The sequence below is a fragment of the Vitis vinifera genome, chromosome 12 (assembly GCF_030704535.1).
Source record: "Vitis vinifera cultivar Pinot Noir 40024 chromosome 12, ASM3070453v1".
NCBI classification, from domain to species: Eukaryota; Viridiplantae; Streptophyta; class Magnoliopsida; order Vitales; family Vitaceae; genus Vitis; species Vitis vinifera.
In genome coordinates this window covers 5,416,605-5,436,060 of record NC_081816.1, presented here as the reverse complement: position 1 = coordinate 5,436,060, position 19,456 = coordinate 5,416,605, and the positions used below count along the sequence as shown (strand labels likewise).

Sequence of the window (19,456 nt, the reverse complement as noted above, 5' to 3'; positions counted from 1 at the left end):
TTGATTGCACGTAAATACCAAGGGACATTGATTTTCATACGTAAATGTTGTGTTGATTATCACTTAGGCATTGGTGGCGGTTAATCATCTACTCAATGCCTGGAATTTCCTACTGACTTAGTTTGTCATCAGGAAGTCCCCGGTCGGCTTGGTCTGTCCATTCCGTCTGACATTGGTGAAGAAGGAAATTTGTCTTTCCTTTTGCGCCAGACAGAGTTTGTCTTGGTCCAAACGGATTGCTCCCAGACGAATTATTCGCTTACCTTGGATGACCAAAGGGTTTTGAGCCTGTGAAGAACACGAGGAGGGAAGCCCCCCATAATACCCATTCTAGGTATAAAAAATATAATTATGATATAAAAATCGAATTAAGATATAAAAAATATGATTAACAAAAAAATATGATTAAGATAATAATTAATAGATACAATCTACTAATTATGAAAGCAATGTATGTAGTTTTACTTGGTCAAAAAGTTATTATCTTACCATACTTATGCCAATTAGCAATATTTTAAAAATCGAACTCAATCCATCTATACAAACTTTGTTAGTTCTCGTTATTTGTAATTTGTTTATATGATGTTGATTTTACTTTGTGAGGGCATGACATCCTATATTATGGAATAAATATTATTTTTAAAGACTTTTATAGGTGACAGTTTCAAGGGAAAGTTCAATAAATAGGAAACAACATCAAAATCTCGATACAATTATCATTTATATGTAAAATTAAAAATTTTATAATTATTTTTAATTTAAATAATATATACATTATATATTTATGAAGTTATGTTGATATTATGGTTCGATTGCAATTGAGTCACTAGTTCAACCAGTGGACTGTGACCTAATAACATTTTCGATGCAATATCAATATAGAATGATTATGTTAATTTTTTTTGTAACACATAGCTCTACATTTTTTCTAAATTTTTTGATTGAGTAAATGAATTTTGAATAAAACGAGATTTAATATGTTAGTTTCTACTTTCTACCATGAGTTTAATATTTTTCTTTTAGAAAATTTAAAATTTAACATTAAGCCAAATTAATAACAAAATTTATTGGAATAAAATTGGTCAAGAAAAACTATATTGGTTTATTTTATGCTCGTAACCATAACCATATTTTTTTTAAAAAAAAAATTCTCAAGAAAAACATATATATTGAATTCTTTAATGAAATTAATAATTTTAAAAATAATTTAAAATTTAAAAATTAAGTAAATTTTTTGGAAGTTTTGTTGGACCAAATTGATCCATAATACCCTGTGATTAATTAAGGAGCATATCTACATGTACGATGAAAAAAATTAATTTATTTACATATTTACAAAAATGAATTACACTTATTTTTATATTATAATTCATTTTAAACAAAATATTATTAATAATCATATTATTTTAAAATATAATTATATACTTTTTTGAAGTATAATTCATAGCTTTATTAAAACCATATTTTATTTATTCTTTATAATTTAATAATAGTTTTAAATTATATTAAAATTTATGAAAAATTTCAAAATATTCTAATTAATTGTTAAAAATATTATTATTCATTTTTGAAAAATAAGATAGGTTGTTCGGAAATAATCTTTGAAATCATTCTTTTTTCTAAAGTTTTAAAAATGAAATTATTTGAAAGGTAAACCAAAGCAAAAATAATTCCATTTTCGTACCGAGAGGGACAACATCTGCCGGATAGGCGCTGTTTCCAGACTCCATAATCCTGCCGCCACGCCTTCCCGCGTTCATCCCACCCATCGAACCACCTGTGTTCACCTGGAAGGAGAAAAAACCTTTACTGGCAATAGCACTTTTCCAAAACCGTCCGTCTTCCGTACACACTCATTCCCCATGACTCGTCCCTCACTATGGCGGGTTCTCCATTTCTGGCAATCTTCTCACACTTACCCCATTGCCCTTTTTCTCGATCACTCTAGGGTTTTCTTTTCCTCACCAAATTTTCTCAAGAAAAAGCAAGAAATTAATTTGGAGTTTGGTATGTTGCCATGCTTTTCATTTCCATTTGAGTTTTTCACTTCTGAATTTAAATACACGGATTTCGCTTCATGGTTTGTTTTTGAACTCTAAGCTCTGAACACTCTGTGTTTTTGTTCGTCTCCGAATTTCGTCCTGTGATATCTTTTCTGGTAATGATGAGTTGGGTGTGGTTGGAATTCTTGTGTTCAAATCTCGTTTCTTTTCTGTCCTACATTTTCTCTGCAACCAAGACAACGGAAAGGAAGTTCAAGCTTCTAACTTAATAAGATGAGGATGTTCAACCTCAAAACTCTCTATATTTCTCGGCCTGATCTTCTCTATATAATTAGAAAAATATGAATTTATTAAGAAATATGATTGTATTTAGATTATATTTGGTAGTGATTTTAGAAAGTATTTCAGTTTTTATAATACTTGAATTAAGTGTTATAAATGTTAGAAACACTTTGTAAAATCACTACAAAGTATTCTAAATACCCATTTGGAAGCACTTTCCAATAACATTTTTTTTTTGTTAAAACATTAAAACAAAATCGCCCCAGAAAATTATTACGAGAAAATCAAACCCAGAAATTCCACCAGATAGGCATTTGGGAAAGAACCCTTCACAATTCTTGCTTGAAGATATGAACAGATCATGTGTTGGAGACTCTTATGATTAAATACTGTCAAGTACTGTGAATTCTATTTAGATTTTTTGTTTGTTTCTTTTTTAAGGTCTAGTTTGGTGTGAATGCTGAATGGCATCTTCAGATGAAGAGGGGGAGATTCTGCCAAATTGTATCAGAGATTACTATTTTGTTGATTACAAGGACGAACCCATTTCATTTTCCATTCTACCCCTTCAATGGAGTAAGGATGAGAATCCAGATGGCCTGAAAATGATGATATTTTTACGGGGGTCTGCTTATGATGGGCTTCAGAAGATATACAAACAGGTCATAGCTTGGAAGTTCGAACTCTCAAGTGTGGAGCCTGAGATTTTTGTGCTTTCCAAGGACAAAAATTGGATGGAACTCCAGAGTCCAAGGAAAAGTTTTCAGAACATAGTCAGAACAATTTTGGTCACTGTTTCCTGGCTCCACTTTGTGAAAAGGAATCCAGAGGCATCTGGGAAATCCCTATGGAATCACTTGCTGAAATCCTTCAGGTCTAAATATTGATGTTATAATTTGAATCTTCTTCTGCCCTGTTGCTTGTTCTCAAGGACGATACTAATCTGCTGTGTATTGTGCAGCTCATATGAGTTTGAACCATCTGAGAATGATCTGTTGGATCACATGCCATTAATCCAAGAAGCTGTGAAAAGAGAGGAAGATTTGTTGAAGTCCAAGGTTTGTTCTTCCTTACAACCATTGAAATTTGATGGATAGTTTCTCATTCTCTGAATCCATGGCTATACCACTCTGTTACAATTATACTCAAACTCCCTTGTTTGGGTTGGAGTATTTATTGCTTCCTTCCATGGGCATTCAGTTGCAAATGTGGCAGCAAAATTCAGTTTGGTGCGTGTGTATTTGTGCTGTAATATGCAGTCTTGACAGGCTAAACCTTTTGGACAGTGTATGCTTACTTACCTTCCGGAGAAGACTGGTGGAGAGACAGCTCTTTATGAGGTCAGTGCTAAGTTGCTCACACTTCACCTGTGGCTTATGTATTAAACGAGTCCTACATAGTTCTAGTTAAAAGCATGAAAAATGATGGGAAAATGATTTTATTATTTAAAATATGAAAGAAAATCAAATATAATTAAAATTAGTTAGAAATTTATACATTTTAAAATTATTTAAGTTATGCTTGGTTTCTGTAAAATGTAAAGAAAAATATGAGAGAAAGAAAATAGAGAGAAAAAGCAGAAAGGAAGGAAAAGTGAAAGAAAATAAAGAATATATTTAAAGTCGATAAATTATTTCTATAGGTTGCTCCAAACTTATTTCACTTTTTAATATTTTTATGTAAAAATTAAATAATTTTAAAATCTATAAATTTTTAATTAATTTTAATTATATTTGATTTTCTTTGGTATTTTTATAGTACAACCAATATAAGAAAATCATTTTTCTTAATTTTGTTTTTTTTAGTAGTTTTCAGAAACCAAACATAACTTATGACTTTAATCTTTATATGGTGGAGGAAAACAAGTGAAATGATTTTAAAGAAGTATACAAAAATAATTTATTAATTTTGAATATATTTTTTATTTTCCTTTACCTCTTATTTCCTTACACTTTTACTCTCTAATATTTTCCCTCAAATTTTCTAGAAACCAAACATAACTTTAAGGGTATGTTTGATTTTTTATTTTAGGAAAGTATAGGAAAAAAATAAAAAGAAAAATGATTTTCTCCTATTTGATTTTACTATAAAAAAATTAATTTGAAACTCATGTATTTCAAATTATTTAGTCCTTATATAAAAGAATTAAAATAAATAAAATTGTTAAGAAATCTATGTATTGAAAACCAAGAAAAAAGAGAATATTATAGTGATTAAATAAATAACTTGCTAGCTTATAAATAAGCTTATAAAGATAACTCAAATAGAACTGAAAGTAACCCACGTTCAACAATCCTATCAAGTTATCGTTATTTATAAGACCGTAAGTTATTTATTCAATCAATAAAATATTCTTCATTTTCTTGCTTTTCAATACATAGACTTCTTAACATTCGAGCAAAGTACTCATTCATAGATTGCACTACCCTCATGTTAAACACCTCAAATTCCTTTCGACGAGCTTGTCATTGTGCACGTTGCACCCATGTCGTCCCCTAGTACTTCTGCTTTAAAGAGTCCCAAATGCTCTTTGTTATATCCTTATTCAAAATGGTCTCTAGAACTGATCGATCAATGACTTGGAATATATAATTTTTAGCCTTCAAATCCTTTAGTTTTGCATTTTCAATTACCTTATTTTGTCATTCAATGAGTTTTGCCCCGACTTCTACTGTAGGGATCTCTTGTTCTATCAAGCTCCAATATTCCTTCGAGCGTAGAAAATTCTCCATGAACATACACCAGTGATCATAGTGTCTATCAAGCTTTGAAATTGTTGGTTGCACAAAGTTACTTCTAGTTGCCATCCTTACTGCTACACATTTAGAAGACTGCTGCTTCTCAAGTTTTGAGCAGGCTCACTGATGTGACTCTTATACCAAATGTTAAGAAATATGTGTATTGAAAAGTAAGAAAAAGGAGAATATCTTATTGATTGAATAAATAACTTACTGGCTTATAAATAACCTTATAAAGATAACTCAGAATCGAAAATAACTCACGTTAAACAATCCCACAAACCTAGTATATGACTAAAGAATAAATCAAATTAAACAACACGTCTTTTATCAGGGAATAAAAACAAATCAGTGACAACCTACTTAAAACAAATACTTAAACACAAATAAATTTAAAATAAGATATAAAAATAATTTATTAACTTTAAATTTATTTATTTTTATTTTATTTCTCTTTCCCTCCTATTAAACCAAATATAGCCTTAAGAATTATTCCCATCAAAACTGAAACTGGAACCGAGGAGAGAGATTGAGTGGGGCTGTGGAACGCTGTTCTTCGAGATAGGCTTATTTTGAATGAGATTGCTCTAAGCCTCGAAGGCACCCTCTCTCGTAATTTTGCTTCGGTTTTGGGCCTTCAAAACATTTGTGCTGCCCCTTGGGCCTGACCCAAAGTCTTTAATGAATTTTACTCCCGGGTCGGACTTGTTCAAGGGCTGCTTCGTTTATAAATTTTAAGGCCTGATTCCCAACTAAAGTTGGATTAGTTTGGGCTCTCAAAACACTGGGCTTCGTCTTCGGGCTTGATCCTGAAGCCTTTGACCATGTTCAGAATTTTTCTTACCTCTGTTTATTCTCCATTTAAAACTGACCTACAGTTTAGTGGGGGCCAGTTGTCTTCCACCTGATTCTAATTTTTTGCCACGTGTTGGCCTGGTAAAATTTGAAAGAGATAGTGTGGGGTAGGTGTCTTCAATTGGAGCCCCTTTTTTGGCTTTTTCGGTCGTTGGAGGGGCCTAAGTTGCTGACATCTGCTACGGACGACTCAGTTCCGCTCGTCTTGCCTTCGAGTCAACTCAGTTCTTCCAGCTCACCTTTCTTCCTCACTTTCGAAAACTGTAACTGTGTAACTGAAAGTCTGAACCTGTAAACATCCATGCGCCATACCCATACTTCATCTCCATCAAAGCTGGTAAAGTGGCATTCTCCTTCATCTCCACTGACACAATCTAGCCTTCGAGAGATCAACGGCCATTTTCAATCTCTATAATCCGGAGTGCTTAAGGAGTCAGCCTACTTCCTCCTTTTCAAACCCTAGAAAGAAAGTGCCTCGTCCACTTCTCTCAGTCATTGAAACCCTAGCGCCTCCGCCGTGACCTCGAAAGCAAATGTCAAAAATTTTCTTCTAGCTTTTTGTGCTCATCCAGCTCCAGTTTCTTCTTTCTTTCTCCTTTTTATTGTTTTGTTCACTCCTTCAAGTTGCGGCATCCTTTTATCCTTGAGAATAGAAAGAAGACTAACTTCAATAGGCCTGTTCCATAAATCTCAGGAATGCTGATTAATCTCATTCCTTCAGAAACCACAACTGCTTACGTCTAAAGTGAACTAAAATGAACATACTGATGTTTTCTTCTTGCATTTTAGGTTAAATATTCAAGCTGCATTTCATGAAATTAAATGTACTCAGTTTAACAGGATGTTCACACAATGAGGAGATATACGTTTATAGATGACCGGGATGACAATGATGAAGATGAAGAAAATGACGAAGACAATGATGAACTGTTTGATTCTGTTTGTGCAATTTGTGACAATGGCGGTGAACTTCTATGGTATGGGTTCCCCCCCCCCCCCCGTTTTCTTATTCTTTTTTTTTTTTTTTTTCCTTTTTAATATTTTCGTATGTATTTTCCCACCCTGTGTGTTTTCTTTTACACTTCATTTATGCATGGACAATTAAAGCAGGTCAGTAGGTTATCCATCCTAATTCAGGTATCTGGCTCCAGAGGTGATAAGTGATTACTACATATGATAAGCTCTGAAATGGGAAGAGTGAAACTCTCTCTGAATGTGTTATTTGAAAGTTTTAAGATGATATGGAATGGAGAGATCCTGGCATCAGCATTGGCTATTTGGGAGGAAAGGAATCAGTGGATTTTATTTATGATTCTTTCTCTTCTCTTGGTCCTATCCAGGAAAAACCTAGGAAATTTCTTCATTTTGGGCACTTGAGTTACCTATGAGTTATGACTTCAGAAGGCTTTTCTATTACTAAATATCATAAGAGATTGGAACAGCTGTGCTTCCTATCTGTTTTCTCAATTGTCCAGTGCTGGGTGGCATACTAACTGCCTCCCAATTCCTGGAAATTAAGCTATGATGGTTGCTTTCTTAGAAACACAGGACAAATGGGTTGGAGGTACTTGTAGGGATATTTTTGCTCCCAGCTTTCATTTGTGTTGGTTTTGTTAGTTTATTGTTTTGGCTCCAGAAGGATTTCTTATCCTTATTTGTTTTCCCTTTTTCTATTAACATACCATTTATGCTTATTATTAAGAGCTTGGGATTTATCATTTATTTTTTCTATTTAGGTTGGTTGGATGGAATGTGGTGATTAAAATAGAAATTTTCTTTTTTCTCTTTTGCCTTCTTGTGGATTCTTAAGAAGCCAACGATAAAGGTTTCATCTTTGGAATGCAACTCTGCAAGTGTCTCCTATTGGTAGAGGAGATAAGGAGACATTGTTGGAATTTAGGCATCATTTGGAATAACATGCTGGATGCTTCAAGCCCCTACTATTTTGGGCTTGGTGGTGATTTGTAGTTGTTCGTCTTTCGTTGTCCTGAATTTTGGTGATTTTTTTTCTTTTTGCATTTTTTGATATGCAAGCAAGGCAAATAAAATAATAAATAAAGCAAAAAGACTATCAAAATCCTTTTTGCTTCTGTTAGGAGAATTCCTGTGCCTGCATGCTTTTTTCCCTCTAATAAAGAGTTGTTTCTTATTAAAAAGAATATTTTCTTATTTTCTCTGTGATCCTGAGGAACTTTGAAGCTTAACATTTGTTAGTTGCTCATCCAAACACTATTTTCTCAACTTCTTTTTTACTTATGTTTTATGTTATTTAATGCAGTTGTGAAGGAAGGTGCTTAAGATCTTTTCATGCAACTGTAGATGCTGGAACTGAATCCTTTTGTGAATCTCTTGGGTTTTCTGATGCTCAAGTTGAAGTATGAACCTCTCTTTTGATTAACAGGAAGCAACTATTTTCTTTTCTTTTCTTTTCTTTTTTTAGTTTGTCTTTCTTTTGGATTTGTTTATTTCGGTCTAAATTCCTAATGGTTTTCACCTTTGGAGCATTGTTTGGTTATTTTCAGGCAATTCAGAATTTTCTTTGTAAGAATTGTCAATATCAGCAGCATCAATGCTTTGTTTGTGGCATGTTGGGATCTTCTAATGAGTCATCTGGTGCAGAAGTATGAATGTTCTGTTTATTTTAAATCATTTTCAGAAATTGTATTGAATTTTCCTTCCTTTTTGTTGATTTAGAAACTTTTAATTGATTAATATCAGTGGGTTACATGTTATTAAAAAATTGTCCATTGAGAACTTCAACACAACTATAGTAATTCAGCTACAATTTGAGCTTCTTCAAAAGGCATGTAATGCAATTTCCAAGAGTTCCTCCCACCTTGTTGTCTTATGTTATACCATGTTTTACCTTTAAGCTCAAAAGAATTTAAACACATTATGGAAGGTGCAGGCATGAACTTATCATGGAAGTAGATGCTTGACTGGTAACCTAGAATTGTATATTCATTTCTTGCAATACTACCTTGATATGTTTTTTATTACTGTTTTTCTCTTCTATTTTTAGTAGGACAAACAGTATGTAACAGCATCTTTTAGTTGATTTAAAACTTTTGTGCTCTGCTTTCATCTTAGCTGCCATTTTTATGCAACACTTTTGAACCTCCTTGATCAGGAATTCTATAAAATAAAAACATATCTGATGTCTCTTGAAGGCTCAGTTTGAGGGAAACAAGGAAAAATCCTTATAGGCTGCTAACTGAAGGAAGCCTAAAATAATCTCAAAAAGATCATAGAAATCTGAAAATTTCATTATCAATCAAAAGTCTCCTTATAATCCTAATTACTTACACAACATAATAAAAATTCCAAATCCAGAAGTTAGAGCAGTACTGATATAGTTTTGAGCTACAAACAGCTGCCCCATTACTCTTAATAGTAACTCATTGCACACTAAGTAAAAAGTTATATCAATCATCTGCATCGCATCATTAACGAAAAAAAGAAAGAAGTAATAACTAATAAACATTTAACTTAAAAATTCAAATGTGCTACTTGTGATAATCTCAATAAATTCAGCCGCATATCAAAACCTATATAACAAACACCTGTGTCATCACCTGTTGACATGGTTACTCAGGTTGAATTGACGAGCCTGTATAAAAAATATTTGAATTCATGTTTAATGATACAGGTGCTGAGGCTGAGTTCATATTACATGAGTGTTTGGGTTTACCTACAATGCTCACTTGAATTCTAATATAAAAACGCAACTTAAACCCCCACTTCTTCCCAGTTCACAGACCTTTCAAAGGTTTAACTCCATGGATTTGCATCATCTTCTTTTGAATGAGCTTCCTAGTACATGTTTCAATGAGTTGAGTACCAATCCTTTTGGCATCCATACTATCCATATTGATGTCTTGTAACCAATTTCTTGTGGGTTTCCACTTCAAAGTTCGTGCTGGGATGCCTCTTGATTTGAATATGCTGGATTTGGTTGGAATTGTCCTTCCTCACCCTTCATTAGCCATTGGACGCTCTAAGATTCCCACTAGGGGACTAAGCTGAATTTGATGGATGCTATCTTGGTAATCCTAGGTGTGGGGTTTTGTTGAGGTTATTATATTTGTTTAACAGATATATTGAGGGGTTGCTATTATTTGTTATTATTATTATTATTGTTATCGATAGATAAGATCCTATTATTTTCCTTTTCTTTCTCTCTATGTGTGTGGATTTTAGCCTGCTTTATTGTGCAGATCCCTAGATTGGCTAAATTTAGACAATCCTGTGAGGAGAGTGCTATTATGTTGCAAAACTTTGTGGAGAATACATGCTCCTTTTGATTATCTAATTTCTTTAGTTTCTTTCTTCTTTTCCTTTGTATCTTTTCTCTCATTGCCAGTTTTCTTTCTCATGAAGGACTTCTATGTACGTATTTATTTTATTTTTCCTTTTCTATTAGTTCATTTTAAAGGTATAGCAATTTTGTCATCTTAGGTGCCCACTTTGGCATTCACTGATGCCTAGATGTTGATTCTTTCTTTATATGGCTGGGGAAACCAGCATGCCTTAATGATGATTGGTTGAGTTGAAGACAGTAAGTTAGTGCTTATGAATTGCTGCATCCTTGATCATCCAATCCATTCAGCAACAAAGTGTCATTTGAACTTGGCTGGGACCACTTGTTGAGTTGACTCTGTAACTTTATTCCATTTTCTTTCAAAGGAGGATAAGAAAAATTTGCTGCATTGATGCTACTTGATGATGCCTGTATCTAATACTATGCTAATACTTTGGAACTGAAGCATATAATAAATTCCTTTATAACCAATTAGAGTATTTGTTTTGAGGAAATATTATTGCTCATCTACCCAACACTGCAGTGAGAGCTTTCCAGAATCATTTTCTAGGTGTACTTTCTTGTGTGTCATCAGCAGCCCTAGTTATAGTAATCCTCAAATTGATACTAAGTTGCTTAAAAATTGCCATGTGGATCAGGTTATTCATTCTCTTATCTCTCCCCTCAGAATATGAAGCATGATAACAGAATTTGAGCTGGCTTCAATTAGCTTTCTGGGATCACAGTTGAAAATTGAAATTATAATTAAGAAAATGAATTTGTACTCTTTTATCTCTGCATATTCCATTAAACATACATTTGAGGTGTTTTTCCAGCATATAAACTATCTTACTATGTATCTGTAACTCAGACTTCATAAACCAATGTTGTCCAGGTCTTCCGTTGTGCGTCTGCAACTTGTGGTCGGTTTTATCATCCATATTGTGTTGCGAAACGGCTCCACCCTATGAATAACATTCTAGCAAAACATCTTCAAAATAAAATTGCTGGGGGGGTCTCATTTACATGTCCTCTCCACAAATGTTTTGTTTGCAAAAGAGGAGAAAATAAAGGGGTTGATGACTTGCAGTTTGCGCTGTGTAGACGCTGTCCTAAGGCATACCACAGAAAATGTTTACCCGGGTAGTCCCTAATTGTTTAATGCCTTTATTTGGTTTTCCAATAGTTTATTGGGTTAGAATTCAGTGTCAATTCATGGAAAGAAGTTTTGATGTCCACATTGTGATGCTTTAGTCACTTTTTTGCAGGAATATTTCTTTTGAATGTATCTATAATGAAAATATCATGCAAAGGGCTTGGATTGGTCTGTTGCCAAATCGGATCTTGATATATTGCATGTAAGTTTATAATTAAGTGATTATATTCTTTTAAACTTGTCTTCTGCACACTTAATGTATTATGGATTACTCATTGTGTTGGCTAGGGAGCATAAGATAAACAGAAAACTTCGAACTCCCGAAAGAAACCACATAAGATTTCCTGATCCTGAAAGTAAAGGGAAGAAACATGTTTCAGAGCTACCATCAAGCAATGAGAAAGTTATGTCAAAGAAAAGAAACATAGTTTCTGAAATTTTCCCAGCAGAAAGCACTGCAGTAAAGATGACAAAGTTGGAGGTTCATAGAGTTGTTAAAGATGTTGATTCTACGAAATTTTTTGAGAAAAGATGTTCCAGCCAAGGTTTTGATCCCCCAACCAAACAGAAAATTAATGATGCAACTAAAAAGTTTTTGAGGGACAATGTCAAGTCTGTCCCAGTCAAAATATGCGCGTCTGTTGCAGTAAAGGGAACCCAGTCATCCTTGAGAAACTATAATATTAAGCCTAAGCAGCAGAATATCCCAAGTAAAGTGGAGAAGATCACATCACTTAAGCCTTCAATGAAGAGGGCAAGCAGCTCACAACCTTTGATGGATGCTGAATTGGAAACACGGTGATGTGCTTGCACATTGATGCCTTTTCCTTTCTTTTTTTTTTTTGTTGTTGCTTTAGTGCTTTTCTTGAAAATTTTGATTCTAAAATCTTTTGCATTTCACTGGGAGTGTTCATAACATTTGAATCCTATCTCTTGCTACACAGAATAGTTGATTTAATGAAAAGTACCACTTCTTCCTTTAGTTTGGAAGAATTCAGAGAAAAGCAGAAAGTCTTATGTTCATACTCAAAAAATGTACTGGACAGCACCATTACGCAAGGAAAGGTGGAGGTTTCTGTCAAGGTATATCTTACTTTCTGATTGCATGTTGAAAATGGTTGCAGATAATGACATCCATTGAACTCGCAAGGTTTTATTGTATGTGTTTATGACTTGCTTTTTTATATACATGCATGTATTTGCAGGCCATTCGGACAGCCTTAGAGAAGTTAGAAAAGGGATGTAGCATTGAAGATGCTAAAGCTGTTTGTGAACCTGAGGTTCTCAATCAGATTATGAGATGGAAGGTTAGAGCCCATATGATGTGAAGTTATTCTAATATCAGGACTAGAATTGGCTTTTAATGATGTGATATACACTTCATGTTGTAGTTTTGCTGCCCCATTTTACTTTTGCCTTGTTTCAATTAGTACTTCTGTTGTGATCTTAGATGATTAAGCTTTAGTACTTTCTTATGCATTATGATCTTGTGAACCTCTTCTTATATTGCACTAGATATTTTCATTTGCCTCTGTACAAGGAATATATTGTGGCATCCTGCAGAAGGATTTCTGTTGATGAATTGTACTGTCTATTTGCTCAAATCTCTGCATCAGAAGTAACTCCAATATGTTAGGATTTAACATGTGATTTACTGATCATCTACAATTCAGTTACATGCTTACTACTTTGTTGAACTTACAAGAAGCAAAACTAATTATATATATAATAAGCAGAATGATAACTATCACGCAAGTCCAGCAAAACTAGTTATTTAGCTGATTTCTGTTGCTGTTAAAAAGTTGCGTAAAACATACTTTATCAGATTACTGATCGCTTGCTTTCATTCTGTAGAGAAAGCTAAAAGTTTACCTTGCACCTTTTCTGCATGGCATGCGTTACACATCCTTTGGCCGTCATTTCACAAAAGTGGAGAAACTTAGGGAGGTAAGATCACTTCTTATGTTTTACTTTAAACAATTGGTTTTGATATTGAGTAAATGGCCTCTACCAGAAAGCCACGTACCCAAGAGGCGGAATTTCAAGATCTGTTGCCTTCTAAAAACTAAACTAGAAGAGAATATATCCACTGCCAGTGAAAAGGGCTTCCTGGTCAGCTCAAAAACTATAAGCATGACCTTTGGATTATGATTATTTTCATGAAATGGTGTGTAATTCTATTAGTGTGGTTGAAAACAGCCACTCTCAAATGCCACAGGCTCAAGACATGAGAAATCTGGGTCAATATCATTCATTATGCTGAGAGAAACTTTGTTTCATTCATTGAATACCTTAAAGGGGCTCCCACGCCCCATGCCTGCCAAAAAAGAAGTTTAGAACAAATTTCAAATTTTCTAGTTACCATAGCAGGATCCTTCCATGAAGTTGACCTTAAGTCATATTTCCACATACATCCTGATAGCAGAAAGATGGTGTTGAAGTGGATCATTTTTGAACTATTATTGAAGTCCATCTCAAACAGACACACTATTGGAAAATATGGCTTTTAAAAATTCTATGTATAAAGACAAGATATGATCAATCACCATCTCTCCATCTGGAATTTCCAACCAGTGAAAACGACTACCTTTTATTATCAGTAACTTCTCTTGTGAATCCATACCCTGTTACTAATTTTTCATGTATGCTTCTGGAAGAACTACTGCTAGATAAGTGACGAACCTGTGCTGTTCATTACCCCTGAAACCGATTCTGAAGTTTATTCTTGTTATTTTGATTATAGTTTGATCTATCATATAATTATATCGTTTTTTTTAGATCCATAATACTTCATTGATATTTTGATTTAGATAGTCACTCAATAAATCATAGGTTGAGTCTAATGGCTTGATTTTCTAATAAGCAGGTTGTTGATAGGCTCCATTGGTATGTGCAACATGGTGATATGGTGAGAACTGTTCTTGTTCTTTTTGCTTCTCCTATTTAACTATATGATAAAATATATTAAGTGTGCCTTCTAGTGTAACCCACCATTCTAAGAATGAGTTTCCACTACTTCTGTCGTACCACATCAGCATGCTAACATGGTACAACCTTTTACTCAAATGATGCAATGTATATTTCAAAAAAATGGTCAAATCGAATATCAATGGAAAATTTCAAGTGCTCGATAGTTAGACCTCGAATAAAGTTTTCCTCTCTTGTCTTTCTTCCTTTATTTATTTATTTATTTTTATTTGTCAACAGTTTCTAACTTAATACTTTTAAACTAACATTAATTCAAGAAAACTATGATTGTAGATGAAGAAAATTAAAATGAATTTCAAAGTAACCTCTGCTAAAATAAATGGACCTTGAAGAATGTTACAAACTTACAGATGATGTTGAAAGGATTTCTCAAAAGGTTCTTTCATGAAAAAATTTGTTAAAATAAGAAAGAAAAAAAAAGAGATATAATTTGATTAGGAGTAACTGAAAAAAATTTGAATGATTAAAGATTCACTGAGGAACAAGACAACCTGTGGAGAAATAGGTTAGATGAAATGATGGCAGTTGGTGCACTAGATAAGTGGGGAAGTCTTTGGAGTTGATCTCTGGAAAGGGGGATGAGAAGGCTTCAGGCTCATAACATCAATTGCAGTGAGTATGTTACAAGACTAAGTATTGGACAGACAGACAGAGTGGGGAGAGGCTGCTGAAAGATATTTCCTACTCTTTTTTACGTTGCCACATTTAAAAATGCTAGAGTGACAGACTTGTGGGTGATGGATGGAGGCTCAGGGCATTATAATCCTTGTATTCAGAAGATCTGTCATGATTGGGAGGTAGAGTCAGTGGGTTGCTTCCGGGAATGCGCTCATGTTGTGCTTTTTCAAGGAGAGGGAAAGGACAAGCTTGTGCTCAGGAGTAAAAGAGGGATGATTCTTGGTTAAGTCCTTTTATAATTCCTTATTTCCTGAATGTGAGATTCGGGTTACTGTAAAGGAAGCATGGAGTCAAGTGCTCCTCTGAAGACATGGTCTTTTTCTTTCTTTTGTGTGTATGTGTGTAAAGAGCTGTGTAGGGGGCATTTGTAAACAGGTGTAACTTATCCAAATTCCAAAGCTGGCAGGGAGACAGCAAACCACATTCTTATTCATTGTGTAAAGGCCAGTTATTTTGGATGTCTTGCTCACTTTATTTGGAGTTCAGTGGGTATTCCCATGGTCTCCTAAGTATCTTCCACACGGATGGGGTGTGCAGTTCTGGATAGGCAGAGTAGGAAGGTGTGGAGGATGGCTCTTTTTTGCTTGTTTTGGTGCATTTGGAGTCAGCAGAATGAGACTTTAAGTAGAGGGGCTTTCTGACTTGAGATTGAAGGAGGAGTGCTTCATCAAATCACTTTTGGATTGGTCTTAGTTCCCTTAGGGCTTGTGAATTGTTCTTTGTTGGATTTCATTAGTTGTTTTTGATATGCGCTTTGTTGGATTTTAGTAATGGTTTGAACTTTGGATTGGGTGTTGCTTTTCTTTATGTTTTGATACTCTTTTCATTCTCTTCTCCTATGTGGTTCTCTGTATGCATACTGCATACTTGGGTTGTGCCCCTTTTTGTTAGGTGCTCTTTATTTTTATGATTCTTAGTTAGCTCAAGGGGATTAAAAATTAGGACTGAGTGAACATGATTGAATCAAGTTTGAAACATGTTATGGAAGATAAACAAGTGGTATGCTGGATAACTGTGTCAAAGATTAGGACTGTGTGAACATGATTGTACAAGTTTGAGATCTCCAACTAAAGTTTTTGACCCACAATTAAAGGGACCAGCTGTGATTTGATCAAACTCTTCAGCTTGATCATCTCCCTCTCCCTCTTTCTCTCAATTGCAAGATCATGACTTCTGTCATAAGCTTATATGAAACATCTTGGAATATAGGTTTCATTTTCATTAAAACACCAAACTGATTGATGAGCTTGTATTGCAGTGCACATTTAGTTTTTTTTTTATTGGATATGTACATTTCCAAATTTCTATATACTCAGATAAGTTTTCTCACTTTTGGTTTTTTCTCCAATAAATAAATAATTGCCAAGTTACTTTCATATCTGTTTAGAATCTCTTATGTAACTCTGGTTTTATCAGTATCAATATGCACCAATCTTCTAGTTTCCAAGTACATTTTTCTTATTCAACTCTGATTTATTTATTTATTTATTTATTTTTTATTTTTTTAAGAAATGCATGGCTTAAATTAACATTTACCATTGTTGTTGTTGGTGATTGTGGTGTTATTCTTTTTTTCTTTTTCTTTTTATAATTATCAACTTTGTTATAATCATATGTTTCTTATATGATTTATGGTGCATTACTTGCACAGATAGTGGACTTCTGCTGTGGTTCCAATGATTTTAGTTGCTTGATGAAAGAAAAGCTTGACAAAGTGGGAAAGAGCTGCTCATTTAAAAATTATGATCTTATTCAACCCAAGGTAAATATTCAGTCTTATATTGGTAATTTGCTGGGCCTATATTCTGATGGCAGTTTGTTAATCCGTTGACTGAAACTATATTTTTTTCTTAATAAATTTTGTTGGTATGTGTATGCTTTATTTTTGTATATTCTTCAATCTCAATGTGCTACAGATGTAATCTTATTATCCTGGGGGAGGTTGCAAATGGTGTCAATTTCAATTCTTATTTGTTTGTGTAAAAATGATTATTCCAAATTCAGGAAGGAATTCATCTACTGTATTATTGTATTTTAGCGTTTTGCCTTCTGTAAGAGGGAAAAAAGATTGATCCTTGAAGACACAACTTGGGCAATTCTGCTCCCAACATGGCCTGATTTTGATCAACGGGTTACTGAAAACTCAGAATTGATGCCCAAAAGAGGGGCAAGTAAACAGTCTAATTTAGGGTTTTTCCTATCATCTTTGCATGCCAAGGCATTTGTTGTTACCATTGTTTTACGTCATTAATTTGGTGTTTTATTCTCCATTAAACAATAATAGAAAAGCATAGAAGTCCTTTACCTGGGATGTGCTTAAAATCTCCTGGCATGTTGTTTCCTCCCCTCTCATTTTCTCACTGCTATGTTTTTCCTTATTCTCAAGGATTCATTTTTGCAGAATGATTTCAGTTTCGAGAAGAGAGATTGGATGAGCATTCATTTAGATGAACTACCTGCAGGATCTCAACTGGTAAGAGATTATAGATTTGTCATTGAATCAATCAGATGCTTGTATCTCCAAACCCATCTGCAGAAGCATCACCTTTTTTATTTGTATTGCTTTGTGAGAAGATCATGGGGCTTAATCCTCCCTTTGGGGTCAAAGCATCTCTTGCCAACAAGTTCATTGACAAGGCACTAAGTTTTAGACCAAAGCTCCTTATTCTTATCGTTCCAAAAGAAACCAAAAGGTAAATGATTCATGTTCTCTCTCTTACAAACACATGCAAGCAAACATGTGGGGGCACATTTCTTCTCTGCTTAATTAGACTTGATGAAAAAGTATCTGCATATGCTTTTAGTTGGGTGTCTGTCTCACACATTTCTTTTCCATTTTTACCAGACTTGATGAAAAAGACTCTGCATATGATTTAATATGGGAGGATGAAGATATACTATCAGGAAAGGTACATGGGGAAGCAGTAATTCTTATTAACCTTACTAGATGTAAAATGAACCTCTGAAATGCTCCATTTATTCTTATTCTTTTCAGTCATTTTACCTGCCTGGATCTGTTGACATGCATGACAAGCAATTAGAGCAATGGAACTTACTGCCACCATTGCTCTATCTTTGGAGTCGCCCTGACTGGACTTCTAGGCACAAGGCAGTGGCTCAAAAGTGTGGCCACATATCCATAGAGCAAAAGGACTTTCTTGTGGAAGGCAATAATGTTGAAAGAGAAGTCTCAAATTATCTAATGGAGGAGAATCATGACTGTTATGGTGATTTCTCCAATCTAATGAATGACTATGGTGATATCTCCAGCATCTTGGACAATGTTCCTGAAGATAATGATGAAAGTGAACCTGAAGGTACTGGGATGTTGTTTTTTGGTCCTTCTTCCAGTAACAGAAGCAGTGAAGTTTTGAAGAAAGATGAGTGTGACATGGGACCTTCTATTGAGAGACTAAAGAAGGAATGTGAAGGAAAGGAGGATGTAGACCGGATTGTGACATCAATAGAGCAAAGTGGCAACAGTGAGACAGAGCCTAAAGTTGATGGAATGTGCATTGACATGGAAATATCATCTCCAGTTAATTCTGCATTTGACTGCACAGACTTCCAAAGTTTGTTGGAGGACAAGGCATATGAAGCAGTTGAAGTTGGAAAAATTGGCTTTGGAAATCTCCAGAGAAGGCTCTCGGGAAATAAGTTGGGGTTTAAAAAAAATTATGTGGGAATCAGGGCCAGTATTTCAAGTGACACTGATGGACAAAGTTTGATGAATCAACAACCATTTCCTAGAGAAACTCATAAACTGTCAACCCGAGCCAATATTGGTTTCAATAGTCATAATCAGTTTCATGGGTACATCAATCCTGGTGTCGGTACTTCTGTTGGGGCATCTTACAAAAATGAGCCAGATAAGCAAAGGTCTGAGACAAATACAAGCACACACCTCCCGCTCAACAGACAAAACCATGATCTTCCATCTCAAGGGTTCATTTTACCTAATCAAGGTTCTGACTCTTACCATGTTGGTTCACTCCCTTATGCTCCTGCACCCATGGCCCAATCATCCTACCCCAGGGCGAACTACTCATCGATGCAGCTAGATGGACCTCAATCAGGGCAGTTAAATCATATGATGCCAAGTAACTATAGGCCTCCTAAGTGAAAAAAGTGTTAGTTATGCTGCTCCAGGGCCTGGCCTGCTGATTTCTCAAGTTCTTCTCCTGTTCTACACCACCCGGAATTAGACTTCATCTAGCTAACTTACTGGATAGTTTCTGATATGACCTAATTTTCAATTACAGGGACACTATTTGATAACTGTATCTACTGAACTTACTGAATAGTCTACACTATTGCCTCGTCTAGTTAATTTTAATTGAAGAGATAATGCTTATATAGCCAAAAATGCTGCAATACCATCAATATAAAATACTCTCACGTAGTCTATTAACCGCTCAGTTTATCTGGTTCATGAGTTGTATATGCTAGCAAAAGG

At 34.5% G+C, this 19,456-nt stretch overlaps 1 protein-coding gene across 10 annotated transcripts; it reads left to right on the top strand.

Moving 5' to 3' along the window:
• The first annotated feature begins 1,882 nt into the window (after positions 1–1,882).
• Positions 1,883–19,366, top strand: LOC100248222 (protein ENHANCED DOWNY MILDEW 2). Of its 10 annotated transcripts, none has more exons than XM_059741091.1 (19): positions 1,883–2,007; positions 2,727–3,159; positions 3,247–3,343; positions 3,572–3,625; positions 6,719–6,855; positions 8,157–8,253; positions 8,401–8,499; positions 11,074–11,321; positions 11,447–11,536; positions 11,623–12,132; positions 12,279–12,417; positions 12,540–12,641; positions 13,189–13,281; positions 14,201–14,242; positions 16,652–16,762; positions 17,402–17,473; positions 17,575–17,693; positions 17,846–17,909; positions 17,996–19,366. In XM_059741091.1, exons 2-19 carry the CDS (start codon positions 2,750–2,752, stop codon positions 19,121–19,123), a joined length of 3,612 nt encoding a protein of 1,203 aa, XP_059597074.1. In that variant the 5' UTR covers positions 1,883–2,007; positions 2,727–2,749; the 3' UTR covers positions 19,124–19,366. The 10 variants fall into 10 exon arrangements, with proteins under 10 accessions (XP_059597074.1, XP_019079242.1, XP_010657190.1 ...); XM_019223697.2 differs by having other exon boundaries at positions 17,387–17,473; XM_010658888.3 differs by having other exon boundaries at positions 3,554–3,625.
• Positions 19,367–19,456: the final 90 nt, after the last annotated feature.